Genomic DNA, 21,400 nt, shown 5'->3' with positions numbered 1-21,400 from the left:
TCACCCCGTGTCAGTAATGTCCACCATGTAGCACCCTACATGGCCAACATGAATTTCCTGTTAGCATGGCAGTGAAATTTCCCTATATCACTTCTAAGAAATGTTGACAGAATGAGACCAGTGGTGGTGGGGAAAATGTTGTCCCCTTGTAGTTTGCTTGCATGAATATTAGCAGGATTTCTCTAATGCAAACCTAGTGGCAATTCTCTTTTGAGGAAAAGCCCAGTCTCAGAGTGAGAAAGTTCCTATTTCTGTTCTCTCTCAAACCCCTCTCTTGATGATAACTCACAATCCAAGAATTATGCATGTGTACATTTGAGGGAGTTTCCTCATGGGACATTCTGTTCTTTAAAATTTCAGTGCTCAATTCTATACTGAATCACTTCGGAAATTTTATTAAATATATCTGTCACGACTGGGTTTGCTGAGATGTACATGTATTTTCTTTTTCGGAAGTATTCAAGTTTCTAGCTCTTTGGAAGCCTGATGCCTTCCGAAAGCGTAAATCCACACTGAGGTCCATACTATTCATTTGTAATTTTAGTGTTAGGCAACCATTTTAAGATGAATGTCCAGCAGCTTTGTTTTTCTTTATCCACTTATGTTAGTATAGCTGCCATAGCTACTCTTAGGAGGACTCCAAATTGTAGTTAAACGGAAGTTAATTTGAAGAATAAGTCCTAAAACTTAATGCCCTCCACCCACCAGTATTAACCTCATGACTCAAAGAAATTGTTTCCATGAGTCGTACTCATGTTCTCTTTTTTGTTACTATAGTGAAAATGAACAGGAACAAGCAAACAGGGGTTATAAAGATACTTCAAGTCTATAAATGCAGGCATGTAAAAATAAATGTCATAAAAAGAGTGCAATTCGGGATTTTCAGAATAAATAATTCCCAGATGGGAATCCTAGCCCAGTTTTCCTTGGTTTTGTGTGAGAAATTAGGAAAGGGGCAATTCCTGGCTACAAACTTGAACCAGTCACTAGGGTAAGGGGCCACTGCTGTGACTCCGCACTCCTGCCTGCCTGCCTGCCAGCATTCTCTTCCACCTCCCATTCCTCCAGGGCACCCCATCCTCCTGCCCTCCCTCCCCCTAGAACACCAACAGCCCAGCTGCTCTGCCCCTCCCCCAGTGTTAGCCACTTCCCCAAGGGCTGCTCCTTAAGCTGCCTGACCTCTGGGTCAGGACATTCTCCTACTCACCCCCACCTGCCCCCGTCAGATCTCAGAGTGGCCCAAAGCTGCAGAGAGGGATTTAGGGTCTTGCTGGGAACCTAACATCACCCGCAACTTTCCTTCAGTGGAAAAAACCTTTTGAATTCTACCCAACTCACTTAAAATTGGTCTTATGGAACATAATCTATTCCTAGCTTGGAGACTGCCTGTATATTAAATTTGACAACACAAACAAGAGTCAAATGAGACAGTTAACTGAAAATATGATTTTCTCCAAGGGAAAAAATGTTTAAAAAAGAAGTGTGGGTTCCTATAAAAACTAATATCACAGAAAATCAGCTGAAGAAAAGCGTTGGAGAAAAAAAATACTTACCATTCATGGTGATTGTCTACAAAAGCAGACATGGGACTTATTTGTACTGTGTATGTGTCATTGGCTGAATATTCAAATAAGCCATAATATGGGTTAAAGAGTTCTCTGGATACCAGGAAGAAAAACTCTCTGGAAGGTCCACTGTAATCCAGCCTTTAAAAAATTCACAAAAAGAACAACCAGTTATTATCTTTTTCTATTTATTAGACACATTTTCTACAGTGCTCAACTTTCTACAGAATACTCCTTAGAAGTCTAATTATCCACACACCAGGATTGTCCAAAACACTGGACAGAATGATCATGATTCCTGATCTCAAACATGTTTTGACCCAAAATAACGTAATGGACATTTATATGGAGCACATCTAAAACTAAAGCTACATATCAGATAATGGATGAGATAGGCAGTATGCTGATAATTTGATTGTATAAATATGCAGAAAAACGTAAATTGAAATGCCCAGAGTCAGGTTATGGGGAGAGAGAGTACAGTGGGAATGCTTTATTTAAGCAGGTTAAACCAGAGGGCATCAGCTACATACATCCATGGGACATGGAGTCCTCATGGATTTCTGAAACACTTTTAAATGGGAAGGAAAGAGACTTTAGTGGATTGGTGAGAGGGTATTACAGATACAAGGCCTCCTAGGGAGATCAGAAGCAAAAGATGGAATGATAGGGTTCACATGAAAACTTTAAATTATAAAATGCCACGGAAAACTATAAACAAGAAAAGTGAGGGTGTCTAAAGCTTCGTTGGTAAGGTATTTGGAGAAGAAGCTGAAACTCCAGCGCCTGAACTACAGTGTAAATTCCATTTTACTTACAAAGAAATCAGGGTCAAAGTAAATTTTGAGAAATTATTGTGTGAGGTTTGAGGAATGACAAGTGGCCAAAAATGCTGAGAACAAAAAACACAGCAAAGAGGAGTTTGCAATAAAGCAATTTGATATGCTCAATTTAAAATGAAAAATGTAAAGTACATCTACCCTATGATAAAAAGTTTACACAAGGGTTCAAAGACAGGAAGGAATTCTGAAGGGGGAATGAAAGCTACAGATAAGTTGGGGTGGTGGGATTTTATAAGACTTCCTTTGTTCACTCTATTTTTTTTCCTCTTATGGAATTTCCTCCAGTGGGCATTACTGTTTTTTTTTTTTTTTTTTTAATGACAAAGAAATCATCTGAGTCTTGGGTGGTGATGGGATTCTGTGATAGAGAAAAGCATCCTATTATAGGTAGAAGAGGGAGTTGGAATACTAGTAAGAAAAGTGAAATGGCTTTTATATGTCTTAGACAAGAGTTTGATAGAATTTACTTAGAACAGACCTCAGCTATCCACCTAACTACTTTCTCAATTTTTGCGATATACGCACTGCCATTTCCTTAATATTTCTAGCTTTACTTGCTTTTCCAATGTAGCCTTGTCTTATACAATATTGATGGAATTATGATGTGCTAGCTTTATATCTTTTCTAATACACATTAAAAGAAACACATAAATATTAAAATAAAAAATGTCAGTCTATGTAATAGCTACAATCATTTCACACCTCACCAGTCCACACTGCACTTTAGGAGATATGAGTGTAGACTGACAAGAAACCTATGTGTACAGAAAAATGCAAACACAGCAGACTCTCAAGGCCAGAGAGGCCTTAAGGTGACATGACAGAACTGCCTTCTGGGGCAGCTGAATATACTGTGGCTACCAGGAACTGTGGGACTATGCTCAGATCACCCTAGGGGGGGCTCCCAAAGCAGCCCTCTGGCTGCCTGCCAGGTACAGTGACGCAGGCTACCCCTCTTGGTGCCGAGACCAAGGCAGCGTCTCGTGGCTTCCTTCCACTGTCCTCGTTGTGGTCTCTGACGCCACCAAGAACAAGTAGAATACTTTTTCCACTTGAACGCTCTTCACATACTTAGAGGTTTTCTTTCAACAAATGTTTGAGTGCCTATTATGTTTTGGGTATTAATCTAGATGCTAAAGATGTAAATTTTTTTTCAAAAGTCATTTTCTACAAGAACTCTAAGTTCAGCAGTTTCCATATCCTTGGTCCCTGCCCCCTCCTCACTCATGAACACAGACACTTCTTTCAACCTCCTCTCAATGCAGGGTAGGGAATTCCCTCACCACACTGGTCCTCTGCTCTGGACACTCTCCAGGTGTCAAAGTCTGACCTAAGGGGGCGGTGTCTATGCTGATCACAACACTCTAGGTGTGGTCTCGTTAACAAAAACTTAGAAAGGGCCCTTGACCTCTTTTCCTGGAACTTTTCCCCACTAATGCAGCTTAATGTCACTCTGCCCTGTGGGGCAGTCACTTGACTCTGTTGACTCATCATGAACTAGTTATCAGCTCAAACCTTTCACCTATGCTTCTTTAACCTAGGACTCTCCCATACTGTCTGCACGTTCACTGTATCTTTTTTGTTTTGTTTTGTTTTTTTGCGGTACGCCGGCCTCTCACTGCTGTGGCCTCTACCGTTGCGGAGCACAGGCTCCGGACGCACAGGTTCAGCGGCCATGGCTCACGGGCCCAGCCACTCTGCGGCATGTGGGATCTTCCCAGACCGGGGCACGAACCTGTGTCCCCTGCATCAGCAGGCGGACTCTCAACCACTGCGCCACCAGGGAAGCCCCTCACTGTATCTTTTTAAAACCTAAGTACTAGACGTTATAGTTTTCCTACTAAAATCCACTTTGTGAGACTGAGTTCATGATTCCAGTCTACCTGGATCCCTGTGGATGCAAAACATCTCTAAATTTCCTATCGATGGTGAATTTCAGACCCCTGTGTCTCTTCAGAAACAGAGAATGCCATCAATAGTATCTGAACAGTCATTTCGCCCATCCCCTCATTTCATTGAGAAGACTGGGGCTGAAGGAAATCACTGACTTGTATCAAATGAAAGCTGCAGTGGAGGATCCAGGTCTTGACACCAGTTTCCTGATCCCAAGCGTAATAATGTTCATTACTCCTTACAGCTCACCCTTCAATAAATTTTAAACGCTCATAAGCAAAACAACATTGCTTATGGCAAACTATGGCCTGAGGGCCAAATCTGGCCCACCCCCTGGCTTTGTAAATAAAGTTTTATTGGAACACAGCCACGCCCATTTGTTTATGTGTTGTCTGGGGCTGCTTTCCTGTTAGGATGGCAGAGTTGAGTAGGTGCAACAGGGAATGTATGGTCTGTAAAGCCTAAAATATTTACTATCTGGCCCTTTACAGAGAGTTTGTCAACCCCTGCTACAGAAGAAAGTAGGAGGAAAATGCTGCTTTATTAAAAAACCTGACTTACCCTAAACCCTCTTCTTTAGTGAGGATCACTTCAAGGCAAGATAAAATGACAATGATACCCTAGGGTGTATGCAACCTCCAGGAGAGTTGCACACACCCTAGGGTGAGACCGTGAGTGAGCCTTGGCCTGCGGGGTCCCTGCTCTGCAGAAACCTTCAGACACAATCAAGGCACATGAGGATAAGGGTCACAGACAGCTGAAACATGAGTCAAACACTCTGTGAGTCAGTTTTCTTACAAAGAGACAACTGGTATAAGTAAAATGGGTTTTCAGCTGCTTAAAATTAAACAGTGGCATTCAGTTAGAAACAGCAGGTTTTCACTGAGCTTCAGCTCTCAGTGTTTTAATAATACTGCACTTAGCAGAGTGTCTTATAATTGTCTGCCTATGTGTCTGCCTCCCACCAGACACACATCTAAACTGTAACCCTACTGAGGGCAGGGACTATGTCTTTCTCATTTTTGGATCCTGAGTACTTAGCCTGATACATAGGAGGGGATCAGTTTATATTGCTGAATCACTGAGTGGAGCTGTCTGATGCCCTCTAAAGGAAATCAACATAATTTACATTGCTATTTCACATCTAGCGGAGTGAACAGTTTTGCACAAGTCTGCCTTATAGTCAATGCATTAATAGCTCATGCCAGTCCTTAAGAGACAACCCGATTAGCAAACACTGTCAGAAATCGCTCAGGTGAATTATGCTTAGAAAGCTTGCTCCTTGTCTTTTCCAAGTCTAATATCTTCTAATATGGTAGAGTTTGTTAAAACAACAAAGATGGACCTCCCTGATTGGTTCCTTTTTCATGATGATAACTAAATCTGGCTAAAGATACAATGAATGTCCCCTGAGGAGTTAAGTTGAAAAATAAAACTCCTTTTTTTCCCAAGAGAGAACAAAGCTAGCAGCTCCTCTAGGAGGGAAATGTATCTTCCTCAACTGCTCAGGCTTTTATCTGCTGTTTTTTTTAACTCTAGCAGCACTGATAGAGTCACTCTAAAGCCAAGACAGTTTTTAAAGTTTGATTTGATTATAATCTGAAATTTAGAACCGCATATCTGAGGGCAGGTTGTTGACTACACATTACATATGTCTACCTAATTCAATAAGACGTGTCCCAGCAGGATACCTTATGCATGCGCTTCCTGTCTTAGCAACCTCTTCCATATAAATAGTTAATATGACTCATATCACAGGGCTCATTTGTTACATTCCTGTTCTGCCAGTTAGGTTGGTTCCACAGCTAAAGACTTGGCATGGAAATAATGAAACTCCGGACAACGGGTGTGTAGCCACACAACAGCTGCATCTGAGGCCATTTCGGAATAAGCACAGATGTCCTTAGGGTGGCAATGTCGTTTTGAGCCCCATGAAGTGCCAATGAGGCATTTTAAACACCATCCCGTTGCTGGGCTGACACCACCCGAGTTGTTAGTAGCAGCCAGTGTTTGTTAAAACAAATAGTTTTATTCTCTTGTTCTTTATTTTCAACTAAAATTTACCAAGTATTCCAAAGGAAGTAGACTATAAAATGCAAGAGGATGGTGCCATTGGGAAGTCTCACTATCCTTTCCTACAAGTTTTCTGGAAGACTCTGCTTTCTTACAAGTTGGTTCAGGCACAGATGGCCTACACACCCGATTCAGCCTCAGATACTTATAGCAGCAAGGCTTTGGTTCGTGAGCCACTGAAGAAGGCCTGATGGGTGAGTAAGGAATTTTGTGAGCCATCAGTATGACAAAGTTTTACCTGGGGATACCAAGCCAAAGCCTAGATACAGAAGCACCCTTCTCCAGCATGGCATGCATCAGTTAGGCTATCCTGCAAGTGTCTCTTTTTAGAAGAAAACAAGCAGCACCATAAAGTTTCACTTGAAGCTTTACAAATTGCTGAGGAATAAATGATCAAGCCCAGGACCCCAAACAACCTCTAGATCAGTCAGATGTTAACAGCTGCTGGTTATTTTATAAGCAGGGACCCAAGAAAACCTTTCAGATCTCATCCTGCCTAGTTGCTTTCATCTGTCTAAGTAGAAATATCACAGGAAGAGCGCACCTGTTCTTAAACCCCCAAACTAAAACTGTTTGCACGCATCCCCTCCCTAGTCCAAGTGTGGCTTTGCAAGACAGATGACTAATGTCACATCAATGGCACCTTACATATAATGAACTCATTCTTTCCTAAAGAAAGGTGCCTTTTATAGAGCTGGCCATGGAGGAAAAAAAGAGGCGAGGCAATCACAGTGTAAACATCCTCTCTTTATCCAGGCCATTATTTCCTTACTTGTTTTGGGTACTAAGAAGTGAACGTACACCTGAAACTAACACAATATTGTAAATCAACTGTACTTCAATAAAAAAAAAAAATAGAAAGAAGTGAATGGCCCCAAATGTCCCATCAGAACACAACAGTCTGCCTAGCTAAGTTCTGACACCACACATTTAGAAGAAAATAATACACTAGAGAATATGCGGTATTCTACTGGCTCCCTTCCTAAAGAAGCAACTTCTAGGCGGACAGAAGCACAACAGAAAGAGGCAACTAGAGTACGCAATTTCCCACCACATTCAGTCAAGATGACTCAGTTTCCAAGCTCTTCCACCACTGCTGTCTTCTCCTCTTCCCCACTTTGGAAGAGCAGATAACCAAATTAAGTTGGGTAGAGATTTTAATGACTAGAACAAAACCTTCAGCGCTGACCAAATTAAATCACAGTGTTTTGCTTAGAAACCGTCTGCTTTTCAGAAAAAAGCCAAGCATAACATGAAGCATTATTTTAGCGAGATATAATAATTAGCTGTCAACTAGTATATTTACATTAATAGATTCTAGATTTATTTTTGTATTTTTAATTGAATACAGGCATCTCTACCATTCTGGGGTTAATTCTACCTCACATGGAATTTGTAGTCGTCCTGTAAATTTATGACTATAACATTTCCCATCATTTCTCTTGACTCAGCTCTTCCATTTCAGGAACAACCTATATATCATGTGTCAAGACCTACGCAAAGAAACATCTTAAAGCAGAGCTGCAGTCTCTGAGTGAATCTGCTAATTCACACCTTTTTGGAGGGCAGGCAGACGCATTTTTCTTAAAAATAAATCCTTTTCCCTTTATGCCCTCACTAATCTATTATAAATAAAGACCCTGATTATGACAGGTAGAAAATACAATCAGTGAGATGGTATCAATAAGAATTGCAAAGTATTATTCCCTCACAGATAACAAAGTTGACTTTAGCAACACAAAATAATACTCTATACATACCAATCAATACCTCTACTAATTCCTTCCACAGAATGAACTGTATCTCTATACTTATTACTCTCCTGACCTCAAGTGCAAAAGGAAGTATACACATACCAAAAATTACCCTGGTGGCAATCACTCATCAGACAGCAAAGAAATAAGAAAAGTTGTTCAGGGAAACATTCTCTAAATCTCCCCAAATCCTGACTCTATGCTTTCTTTAATAAATGTTCTATTTTAGATTAGTTTTTGATGTATAGAAAAGTTACAAAGACAGTAGGGAGAATTCTTATATACCTCACACTCAAGTTTCCCTCTTATCAACATCTTACATAAGTACAGTACATTTGTTACAAAATGAACTGATATTGATACATTATTAACTAAAACCTATACTTTAGTCAGATTTCTTTCGTTTTTGCTTAATGTCCCTTTACTGATCCAGGATCCCATTCAGGATACCACATTACATTTAATTGCCATGTTTCCTTAGGTTCATCTTGGCTGTGACAGTTTCTTAGATGCTTTTGGTTTTTGATGACCTTGACAGTTTTAAGGGGCACTGATAAGGTAATCTTGTAGAATGTTCCTCAATTTGGATTTATCTGATGTCTTCTCCTGATTAGACTGGTGTTACATGATTTTGGGAGGAAGACAGTAAAGTGTCATTCTCATCGCATCATACCAAGGGTACATACTATCAACAGGATATATCACTGTTGATTTTAGATTTTAGCCTTGATCACCTGGCTGTGTGTTTGTCAGGCTTCTCCACTGTAGACTTAACTTCTTTCTCCCCCTTTCATACTGTATTATTTGGAAGAAAGTCACTATGTGCAACTCACAATTAAGGAGCAGGGAATTATGCAGAATTATTTGGAAATCTGCACAAATTTGTCTACTGTTATTTATTTATTTATTCAATTGTGTATTTATATCAGTATATAGATATTTATTTTATACTTTGGGGTTCTAATCCAATACTCCTTTATTTTTTTGCTCCAATTATTCCACCTTTGACCACTGGCAGCTCTTTCAGTTGGTTCTTGTGTCCCTTTGACATCACTGTGAGCTGTCTGAGCTCCTCTATACTTTCTGGCACAAGATGCTTCAGGTGCTGTCTTGTATATTTCCTGCCCCAGTCCTAGAATCACCCATTTCTCCAAGGAGCCCTAGTCCCTTTTATTGAAGAATGATATTGCAAGCCAACATCTGGGCACTAGGCATATACGTTTTTTAATACCTATTACTAGAGCTAGACATGAAGAACTTACAAAATGACACATTTTGAGGGCATTAAAATTAATGAAGGAAAAGTGACCAGAAAACTTTCAGCTCCATTTCACAATTCCATAGAAAAACCTAGGTAGCTTTTCTCTTTGGGTATTTATTATAATTCAGAAAGAAATGTTATGATCTTTAATTTTAATGTAGTAAGATGACAAAGGCTAAAATAACTTCTTAATTTTATGTTGTTTTGAGGTTTCAATTTTTTAGCAAGCATACTGCGTTAATCTTTCAAAATAGTATTATGTGTTCCCAATGCCTTAATAGCAAAATAAAGTCTATATCTAACAATCTATATGTATGATACTGACATGATAAAGCCATGAGACCAGAAGTTATCTGGCCCCATTCCAGTTTCAAAAAACCATATGCAGAGGGGCCTGATTAAGAGATTGTCCCTGAGGGCTGAGGTCACACCTCAAAATATCCTCCCTCTTACTTTCCTTCTAGGGTTACAGGAAGAAGACAAGAAATGGAGGCAGGAAACATTTGGACATTAGTGGCAATTAAATAAGGTTTCAGGCCCCACTCTGCCTGGGCCTCCTCCTAGGAATGGATGTCAGTCCAGACCATGGGGAGACAGCTTTAGGATGACCAAGCATGATAGCATCTGTTCTATTCAAACCTAAGTACCAGGGTTTCCAAAGACGCTTGCCTACATCTCTGAGATCTCAACAAACTGTGGTCCAACAAAGAAGAAAGGCAGCTGGAGTTCTGGGGGAGGAAAAGTATTCTCATCCAAACCAGACTAGTTATGTAAGGAAATACCTGGAATCCCATGCATACCTGTGATTAGGCTAAAAACATTTGCCTTCATTTTCAATTGCCCACCTGCATCTTTAAGGCAACTAACAAAAGCTAGAACCATTAAGGCTTGTCAGCAACAAAAGGCTCAAGTCTCAGGCAACCTTCTCAAACTTTGTCACATTATATTGTTTTCCCATGTAGTATTTTACTTTAATCTAGTCACAGCTGGGAGACTATACAACGCTATATGTGACAAGAGAAGTTATCAGTCACTAGCCGGAATAGTGAAAAGATCCATGGGTAGGAAAAAATTCAGACAGATCAGAGTTCAGGAGTTTTGCCTAAATCCCAGTGCTGTTCTAAGAATCCTGGATGGAAGACAAGAGGCCTAATTTTAAATCTCAATTTTACTATTGTCTAGTTCTACTAGCACATGTGAATTATTTTCTACTTTAAAAAAAATTTTTTTGCGGTACGCGGGCCTCTCACTGTTGTGGTCTCTCCCGTTGCGGAGCACAGGCTCTGGACGTGCAGGCTCAGCGGCCATGGCTCACGGGCCTAGCCGCTCCGCGGCATGTGGGATCTTCCCAGACTGGGGCATGAACCCGTGTCCCCTGCATCGGCAGGCGGACTCTCAACCACTGTGCCACCAGGGAAGCCCTATTTTATACTTTGACAGCTCCATTTCATTAACCATAAACCAAATGGCTGAATTTGTTGAATATTATTGCTATGATTCCATAATCTAATATACTTTATTCCTGGGCAAGACTGAGAGAGGTAGCCTTAACATGATCCAAATCAACAGCAGTTAAGGAGTTAAAGAGAAGACAACCCGAGTTCAGACAATCACGCGGTATTTTTAAAATTCACTCTAGTGATGTCTACAAAGAAGGTGCTGAGACTCCAAACCTAAACCTGAAATGAGGAAAGAGTAAGGGGTCTAGGAGAGATGAGAGCTTTCATCTTCTCAAGAGTCATAAAACCACCGTTATGCCTATTTGAATGCAATAAACACCGTGTAGGAGTCTTTACTCATTCATTTCCTAACCCCTATCTCTATGAGCACACTCATGGAAGAGTCATACAAGGCTGGACTCTGTTTATGGCAGGTAGTTATTTTGGTAGGTGTGCCAAAGAAAGAGAAAAAGTGGGGACAGAGAAATAAGAACCAAGGCCGAAGAGATACTGCTGGGGAGATTTCCAGGTGGAACAGAAGGATTCTTCTTTTTTCCTCTTTTTCTATCTTTTTAAAATTGAAGTACAGTTGACATACAATATCATTTTAGTTGCAGGTATACAACGTAGTGATTCCATAATTTGATACATTGTTAGATGGCCACCACTGTGAGTCTAGTTACCATCTTGTCAGCATACAAAGTTATTACAATGCTATTGACTATATTCCCTTTGCTGTACATTACACCCTGTGACTTCTTTATTTTACAAATGGAAGTTTGCACCTCTTAATCCCCTTCTCCTATTTCGCCCATCCTGCATCCTCCCCACGCCCCCTACTCTCTAGCAAACACTAGTTTCTAATTCGTGATTCTGAAACTGAGCTTATTTAACAGGTGAAGTACAATTTACTTAGTATTCCTGTGCACATAACAAGATCATAGATGTTAAAATGCAATTCCTTGCTTTTTTTAAATCTCAAAGCCCATGTTTTGAATCCTCTTACACTGTTGGTGGGAATGTATATGGGTACAGCTACTATGGAAAACAGTATGAAGCTTCCTCAAAAACTAAAAATAGAGTTGCCATATGATCCAGCAATCCCACTCCTGGGCATATACCCAAACAAAACTCTAATTCAAAAAAGATACATGCACCCCTACGTTCATAGCAGCACTATTCACAATAGCCAAGGACGTGGAAACAACCTAAATGTCCTTCGACACATGAATGGATAGAGAAGATGTGGTACATATATACAATGGAATACTACTCAGCCATAAAAAAGAATGAAATGATGCCATTTGTAGCAACATGGATTGACCCAGAGATTATCATACTAAGTGAAGTAAGTCAGAAAGAGAAAGACAAATACTATATGATATCACTTATATGTGGAATCTAAAAGATGACAGAAATGAACATATCTACAAAACAGAAACAGACTCACGGACATAGAGAACAGACTTGTGGTTGCCAGGGTGGTGGGGGGTGAGGGGGAGGGAGGGATAGAGTGGGAGGAACTTGGGGTTAGCAGATGCAAACTATTATATAGAGGATGAATAAACAACAAGATCCTATTGTATAGCACAGGGAACTATATTCAATATCCTGTGATAAACCATAATGGAAAATAATTTTAAAAAGAATGTACATACATGTATAACTGAATCACTGTGCTGTACAGCAGAAATTAACACAACATTGTAAATCAACTATACTGCAATAAAACAAACAAACAAACAAACATGTTTTCCCTTTGAGAGAAAGAGTTACGGAGAGAAGAAACGAAACTAAGTTTCTGCTCTCAAAAATGATCTATAGTTAGAGCTTTTACCAAAGAATTTTTATGTCAAATGATTTAAAAATCAAAGGAAGCTTAAAAAAAAAAAAAAAAAACTGAAAGGTTTAAGTGTATGAGAACAGCATTTTCCGTCAGAAGGGTTTCCTGTTTCAGGCAACCGCAGGGGACAGTGTGGGGAAACATCCTCCGGCAGCCACAGCCTGTGCTTCACAGGCCACTTCTCTGTGTTACTCACCCTTCCTCCCCAACAAATGTGACATACAGCTTATTTCTCTGCAGGTCTTTTCTGGAGTAGCCCATAATCTGATTAAAAGCATCTTCGAGCAAGTGATCTCTTCTGATAATTAACCTGTCCAGAAAAAGACAATTTGAAAAATACAGATTATTTCCTAATCTTTATCTTTCCAGAACTGGGCACTTGCCATTTAACTTCCACTTACCACAATTAATTAGGGGAAAAGTGGAGTGACTTACTATCATCGCTATCTGCAATAAAGCACACATCTGTCTGTAACTCTTAATAGCATTAACAAAAGTTACAACAGAGAATCATTGGTAAATAGAGCACCCCACCTAAGACCTGTAAAACCAATGCAAGAGTCCTTTCTGAATGGTCACATCAATTTATCCCAGAAGGAAAACGATTACAAAACAACACACACACACAAAACATTTGTTTAGGAAAGGAAGAGCAACCCTAGGAGGTAATGTTTTAAGCCTGAATGCACTTAGGAATTCAATTCTTAAGTACCTAGAAAGATAACAGTGAGAACAAGAAGGACAAAAAAATTCTCAGTGTCCTCCAAAGCAGTGGAGTTTACTGTTGTGCTTAGTTTTTTTTTTTTTTTTTTTTTTTTTTTTTTTGCGGTACGCGGGCCTCTCACTGTTGTGGCCTCTCCTGCTGCAGAGCACAGGCTCCGGACACACAGGCTCAGCGGCCATGGCTCATGGGCCCAGCTGCTCCGCGGCATGTGGGATCTTCCCGGACCGGGGCACGAACCCATGTCGCCTGCATCGGCAGGCGGACTCTCAACCACTGCGCCACCAGGGAAGCCCTGTTGTCCTTAGTTTAACTTTAAAATTAAGTGAATCTTGAGATTCCCTAAGTGACAGATACAAATGAATGATACTGGTGGTTGATTAATCTACTTGTGACAATGAAAATTTAAGTCACCCTTAAACAGGTGTCAATTTTCCCTTAATGCAAATAGTAATGGAAAGGGAGATGATAGGGAGGCTGAAGGTATGAAAGCTTGATCAGCAAGACCTTAGTAAGTGAAGCTCTGAGAGGTACGGTGTTTGGGGCGGGTTGATGTTTTCGAGGGTGATGAAAGGGGAACCTGTGAGTTCAGATGAGCAAGCCCTGCATGGGGGGCAGTGAGCCGTGTGCCTGTTGGGCTGGGCAATTCTCTCACACACCCGGGTCCCGACGCTTCTGCAGTCAGACCCTCCCTCCTCTGTCCTCTCTCAAGTGGCATAGTGATCTCTAGTGGGGACATGGGACAGGGGTGGAGGTGGGGCTGAAGGGAGTATGGGTAAGTAGGAAGTTCAGATAATTTTAGGCCAAACAACAGGATGATGTTTCAATTTCCCCATTTAAAGGGAGGTGGATAAAGACAGGCAGAAACAACATTCATGACATATTCCGTTGGACAAGTTAAGCTTACTTCACAGAAGGAAACAGAGCTGAGCAGTAGTCCTACACTCAGGTCAGCCCAGGAGACAGTGACGTGCAATACAAGACACGGTGACAGCCTTATATCTAATGAATATGTGATATAAGTCAACCAAGAGGTACTTTTCAGGAGAACAAAATAAATCAGCTTTTAATTTTGCCTTATTTTTATGTGAAACATGGTCATCTCTTTCCTGTCTGTTTTAAAACCGTAAGTTTAATAGTGCTTAATTCAAGAACCATGTTTTAGATGATCCTGTAATTTACACGTGCCCAAATAATTACGCCGACTAAAACGAAGGCTGGTCATCCCTAATCAATCCATTTCCTACATTCCAAATTGCATCCCATCTTTTCGCCATCTACAAATCCTGGGGTTTGTATTATTTTGACTTACTTTAATTTCCCTGGGCCTTGTCCATATCCTTTAGTCTCTAACTTCCTGTAAAAGTTTCTTAGTTTGGCTTCAAAGTCTCGCTTGTAAGGGGCTGGAGCACGGGCATTGGCACGCTGAGTACCTACAACGAAGCACGAAGAGACAAGGGTGTGGATCTGTGCGATGTCCTTATGTTCATCACATCACCATGAAAAAGATTACCATGGGGCTGAGACCACAGTTCACAAGTAAAAGGAGGCAATACTGTTAGGTCCCTGCACTTTTCACCTCTCCAAGTCGAAGGCTATCACAGAGCTTAACCAGGATCTTAAGATGTCTTCTTTGTGGCCTTCAAATCCTGTTTGAAGAGTTACAGTGGTGCCCATGTGTTAGTCAAATATGTTCCTCTTTTCAGTCCAAATCAATATGAGTCAAACAGTTACTCATGTCTAATGGTAACTGTTCAGGGTGGAATATCTTTGCTTACGGCTGAGATGATATCACAGCAAACAGGAAGTTATCTTGTGAAAGTATGTGGTATGCAAAGCAAGAATAGTGAGTTTCCATACCTGATGAAAAACCTACAACATTATATTTCATACCACAGGGTAGAATAATCTTGATTTGAAAACAGAATTCAGCCATAATTGCAGAAGGCACATGTCTCCTGGTTACGCAGAGTAAAAATACTGTGATTTGTTGCATTCTTAATACATGCCAAGTACTGTAATTATCTACAGATTATCTAAAGATGTCATGTCATTACATGTCATTACATGTCATTCCACGGCAAGCATCATTAATAAAATATAAAAGCAACATGGTTTGCTCCTCTTTCCATAGAAAAATCTGGTTTTGTGTCACACTGTGACTAACCAACAAGCGGGGATACAAAACTGATGATGAATATGGGAATCGGCGCCATGACGAAAACACTGGATATTTCCCAAGACATATTTCACAAAACAATAAAAGAAACCAGAAAACAAAAATTGTGATGTCTTGTGCATTACATACCATGTAAACTCCTTAAATATATCTTTATGCATGAATCAACTACGTGATGATTATTTTTTGCTAACGCTGTGTTAGGTTCAGCAACAGATGCTCAGAATGGATAAGGTCGGGTTGCTGGAGTGGATATCTTGGTTGGGAAGACAGAAATAGAACATATCAAACAACTAGAGAATATTTAAGTCTTAAACTAGATGGTATACAAACTCTAAAGCAGAAGGAACAAAACGATAGGCCTGGGGCTATACCCAGCCCTATAGATTTTGTTTGCCACACAATGTTCTAAAGATTTTAAATTAACTGCCAACATTTAAAAATGAGGAGATTTCAAGAAGAAAAAAAAAAATCCTGATTTCTCGTGAAAGTCAGTTGGGAACTCTTGCAACAACTGGCTTGCATTTCCCTGGGGCTACAGAGGGCAGCTGCCCCATTAGGTGAAGCATGTGCTCTCCACTGTGCCACCGCCACTCAGTGAGGATGCATCTGAGATCAGTGTTATAGAAAAGTAACAGTAAATGAGGATAAGCAGAGATCAAAATGGAAAAGACTTTAGGGAGGAGATGTCATTGGAACCAGGCCTTATAAACATGGGAGAACTATAGTCTATACTGGGGCAGGGCAGCAAGAGCTGGAATAAGCATTGCCTGCATGTTCAGAAGACACGGAGGAGACCCCACTAACCTAGAGCAGAGGGGGAGTGCTAGGACGTAAGTAGGAAATTAAATTGGTCAGAAGTTTGGTATGAAATTATGAGAAGAATTTTTAAAGACCTAGCTGAGAAGTGTGAGCGTGATGCAGCAAGCAGTGGGAAGCCTTTCTAGGTTCTTAAGCAAGGGAATAACAAACAAGTGGTGTTTTATTTCAGAAATGATTTTTGGAGTGGATTAAGGGCAGGAAGGAGGAAAGACCTAGGAGTAGTTGAAGCAATGGAGGCCTGAGGGCATGAGGACTAGCCTGGACTATGGTGACTCAGAGGAAATTTTACAAAATGTGAAATAAGAATTGCTAAAAGTAGGTAAGTAAGGAAGAGGAGGAAGAGGAAGCTCTCATGGTAATATAAAGTTTTTTTTTTTTTTGCGGTACGCGGGCCTCTCACTGTTGTGGCCTCTCCCGTTGCGGAGCACAGGCTCCGGACGCGCAGGCTCAGCGGCCATGGCTCACGGGCCTAGCCGCTCCGTGGCACGTGGGATCCTCCCGGACGGGGGCACGAATCCGTGTCCCCTGCATCAGCACGCGGACTCTCAACCACTGCGCCACCAGGGAAGCCCAATATAAAGCTTTTCAAACAATAACAATAGCTGTCATTTTTTGTGTCTCCTATGCATTAAGGACCATTCACTTTACAGAGAGGATCTTGGGAAATCCTCACAAGTCTAAGAAGCAGGCATTAGTATTATTACTGTCATCACCACTTTGTAACTAAGGAAACTGAAGTCATATGACAGTGAATAGTAGATTCAGGATCTGAGCCAGGTCTGTCTGATGCTAAAGCAGCATGGGAAATGATGCTGGTGGACAGGAGCATATGAGGCTTTCTACATACTAAGCTGGAGAGGACAGCTGTTCAGGTGGATATACCTTGCAGACACTTGAAAATATAGTACTGGAGTTCCAGTGAGAGATCCGGGCCACACTTGTGGACTAAAGTTAGTGTATGTGTGGTGTGGCACTTCGCGCAGTGCCGGCTGCATAAGCAGCCCCATGTAAACGTTAGCTGTTATTGCTATTATCTGCATAGCTGTGAATACTGAACACATGGGGAAATGTACTGAGGTCGGGGAATGGAATTTAATAAAATGGGCTATTGATGAATAATATGTCCAGAGTTCTGTTGGCACAGTTATGAATCTTTTACCCAAAGAGCTAAGAGCTATGCCATAAAGGAAACAAATAAACTTGACCTTAAAAGGTCTGGGATGCAGAAGACTCCTAGGCAGTGGTTCTCAATCTTGACTGCACATTAGAATCACTTAGGGAGCTTTTAAAAATCCCAATGTTCAGGCCACAGCCAGGACATATGACATCAGAATCAGTGGGGGTGACACCCAGACATTAGTGTGTCATGCAGCTCTCCAGATGATTCCAACGTGCAGCCAAGTCTGAGAACCATTATCTCCCACAAGAAGGTCAAAGGTAACCAATGAAACACCTGGGCATCATCCAGGGACCAACACAGGGGGAATACTTCCCATGTATTTGAAAGGTATCATCTGCAACATGAAGGACCATGATCTGCATGGACTCTGGGCTCCTCTCTTGGATGGCTGAGGGACAGAGCCATGCAGCACAAGTCCAGTTAGAGTGGCAGAATAAAGCTTTTGTTGCTGCAGTCTGAGTAACTGCAGACTACTAAACCCAGACAGCTCAGCAAGCAGCCATAATGAATCAGCTTTCAAGAGCGCGATCATTGATAGGGAAGAGGAAAAACAGGAACAAAAAACCGAAAATCTTTCAGGACTCAAAAGAAACCCGATTCTTTAAGAGTTGATGACTTTTGAAAAACAGCACATATACTATTGCTATATAATTTGAGATGCTTAAAAGGATGTGGCAAATGCCATAACGCATTCCATCAATATCAATACAGACACTTAATAAAAATTAGCTCTGACTCCTTTTAAGCTCTAGGTAAAGGAATTCAATTATGGAGGCTCTGGAGACAGAAACTGTTAAATGCAAAAATCCTTTTGCCAATAGTTCTATGATGAAAAAATCATTTACACATTACATCATGATTTAAAAATTACAATAAATTATGCTGTTGGCCCTTGTCAAATTCTTAATGCAAGTCAGGTGCAACTGCCAAGAAAGTCCAGGGCAGAAACAATATTACTTCCACTTTGGAAATAAAACATGATCTTGGAGACTGAGCTCACAGAACTAAGAGCCATAACTGTAAGTGAAGTTCTAGAATAGAATTCTCTTATAGAGAGGGTAATGGCATAGTCTTTATGGTCTTAAGAAAGGAAGTCAGATACGAAAAGGTCAATGTTACATATAGGAAGTGATCAAATGAAAGGCTGGCTTTATGGATAGTCAGTATTATGTTAATTATTTATGGGAAAGAATTTCAGTAACAGATATTAGACTTTTTAAAAATCATTGCTAGGCAGGCCTAAAGTACTTCCATATAGTGTTACACAATTTCCACATACTGTTAAAAAACTGCACAATCACATACAAACTAAAGAATTCTACCAGGCAAAGGATTTCTTTTCTAGGTGATACTAGAAAAACCTTGGCATCAAACAGCTAAGAAGTCTGGGTCTTTTTTGATGCTGGGTGTGCCACCCAGAACCCAGAATGCTCTGATGACTTGCTCTTGGTCTGCAGTGGAGGGGGATGAAGCCCAGCCTAATTCAGCATGGTTCCAGGCCTATGTACTGGGATGGCTCAGAAGAGAATTTCTTTTCTGTTCACTTTCTAAAACAGATAAACTCTATGACATTTTTTTTTTTTTTTTTTGCAGTACGCGGGCCTCTCACTGTTGTGGCCTCTCCCATTGCGGAGCAACAGGCTCCGGATGCGTAGGCTCAGAGGCCATGGCTCACGGGCCCAGCCGCTCCGCGGCATGTGGGATCTTCCCGGACCGGGGCACGAACCCGTGTCCCCTGAATCGACAGGCGGACTCTCAACCACTGCGCCACCAGGGAAGCCCTCTATGACATTTTTAAAACAATAATTCCCTGTTAGTGAATGAGAACAAATTATGAAGCATTATAATAATTTCTGGAAAACTCTATCTTATGGAACATAGATCAACAATGGAAATTAAGAAAAAAACCAAACAAACAAACACACAAACAAAACCTCAAAAAATAGCTGGCACAAAGCACAAGCAAGGAAGTCCTGGCATTTTTGCTTTATTCTCTAAGAGTAATAAAAGGCCCTCAGGTCATTGTTTTGACCTTGTTGATGCTTCCATTTACCTACCATTTATTTATTTGATAATCTGATTTTTCAAATGTTGGCAAATTAAAAGCAATTTATTAAAAGGGGAAAGCTTGAGGGCATGCCAGTGACAGGCATCTTCTGAGAGCGTTAGGGGTGGGAAGCAAGGGAGAGTAACAGCAACAAAAAACACAAAAATAAAAATACCTGTATATTGTGACAGAGATAGTATTTGGTTTTCCTCCAGTCTCTGGAATCATAACTCCCCCATCCCCACCTACCCAGAAAGCATCCTTCATTTGTACTGTTTGGTTCCTAGATCATCTCTGTGGGGCTTAGCAAAGAGAAGGGATAGAACACTTTTTCTAACAACAAGTATAAAGCTGCTTCAGAGACTGTGGGAAAGGGGAGGGATGGAAGAGGGAGAAGGGAGGGTGGGAGGAAGTCAAAGAAGGAGGAAGGGAGAAGAGGGAGAGAGAGACGCTGAGAGAGAGAGAAAGGGAGGGAGAGAGGGAGGGAGAGATGGAGGGCGAGAGAAAGTGAAGAGGAAAGGAAGGGGGAGGGGAGGGGAGGGGAAGGAAGAGAGAATATTTGTGAAAAGGGCCGATGAGATAAGCAGCAGCTGGGATACTAAGACTTTGGAGGAAGAGAGGGGAAAAGAAAGTCCTTAAGGAGGTGCACTGTGTGTTGAGAGAAACAACTGCCCTGAAGACAGCCTTCAGTAAAGACCCACACAGCTCTTCAGTGCTCTCTGGTCTGTTTTACTTCTCTTGAGTGTGATCTGGTGCTCTACTGGCTTCCAGAGTGTCCAGTTCTAGTCAAGTTATAACAGCTCTGTATGCTGATCCCCCCGAACCGTGAAATATCCTCAAGGCACTGTGTCTAGGGAAGCAGGGAGAAGTATAATGTATTTATGAAAGAGTCTCAGCAAATGGTGGGTTAAACAAATTCTCAGATGACTAATGTCACAGCTTTGGTCACGTGGAAAATTCACATAAGTAAGCACGTCTCCAACAATATTAGATAAATTAGGTGTTCTTGCATTTCAATTCCTAGAAATGTACAGCTACAAAAAGTCCTTAAATAAAATTCTGGATCCTATATTTGGCATAATAAACCATATGGTAATTGGAAAGATCTTTTCCTTCTGGCATAGCTAAGGTTGGGACTGGCATTATAATGGTCCTAGAAAAACAAACCTTCACATTCCAAAATTTTGACAAATTTTAGGTGAGCACTCTAACAGCTGCAAAAAGCAGCAAGTCCAAGTTTCCAAAGCCCCTCTCTCTCCTGCACTTGAAAAGACATGTAAATGGGCTTGGAACGGGGAAAAGTATGGAAAGTTTAGCAGGTTCCTGGGTGTTCTGAAAGAAGATCATTAAAATTTATGATTGTCGTAATTTTTCCAATATTATTCTCATACCACTAAAAGGGATGAAATTCTAGTCACAAGAAGGAGGATCACACAACTTGAAAAAATCTGTTAGAAATGTTTTCATAAGAACTTTAGGAGTACTGGTAGAAGAGGCTATTTTACTCAAAGAAACAGAAGATTCCTCCACAGGGTAAATAAGGCTAGTCCTGCCCTTGTTTCATGTGGAATTAGTTATAGTTACTTCCATTGATATCAGGCAGTACATCCCGATTTCAAGATCAAATAAAGTCCACTGAAATAGAGTAGGCCAAAAATATGGAGATGATTCTTCCTGAAAATTAAAACCACCACAAACACTGCTAGCAATTTAAATATATTTGGGTTAGACATGTCTTTGGAAAACGTTTAACTCTCAATCTGCTTCCAGAATGCATTTAT

At 40.8% G+C, this 21,400-nt stretch overlaps 1 protein-coding gene across 11 annotated transcripts in view; it reads right to left on the bottom strand.

Moving 5' to 3' along the window:
* The window catches only part of HECW2 (HECT, C2 and WW domain containing E3 ubiquitin protein ligase 2), a 417,065-nt gene that overhangs the window by 35,660 nt on the left and 360,005 nt on the right, over nt 1-21,400 (bottom strand). For all 11 annotated transcript variants that reach the window (XM_073807454.1, XM_033859936.2, XM_073807452.1 and 8 more), the window contains 3 exons: nt 14,704-14,824; nt 12,867-12,980; nt 1,554-1,706 (listed from right to left, as the gene is read on the bottom strand). In XM_073807454.1, coding sequence (XP_073663555.1) covers nt 1,554-1,706; nt 12,867-12,980; nt 14,704-14,824 — 388 coding nt within the window. The remainder of the gene's footprint in view (nt 1-1,553; nt 1,707-12,866; nt 12,981-14,703; nt 14,825-21,400) is intronic.

This window comes from Tursiops truncatus, chromosome 7 (genome assembly GCF_011762595.2).
Source record: "Tursiops truncatus isolate mTurTru1 chromosome 7, mTurTru1.mat.Y, whole genome shotgun sequence".
NCBI classification, from domain to species: Eukaryota; Metazoa; Chordata; class Mammalia; order Artiodactyla; family Delphinidae; genus Tursiops; species Tursiops truncatus.
The sequence above is the reverse complement of the archived record's forward strand: the minus strand, read 5'-3'. Positions and strand labels throughout refer to the sequence as shown.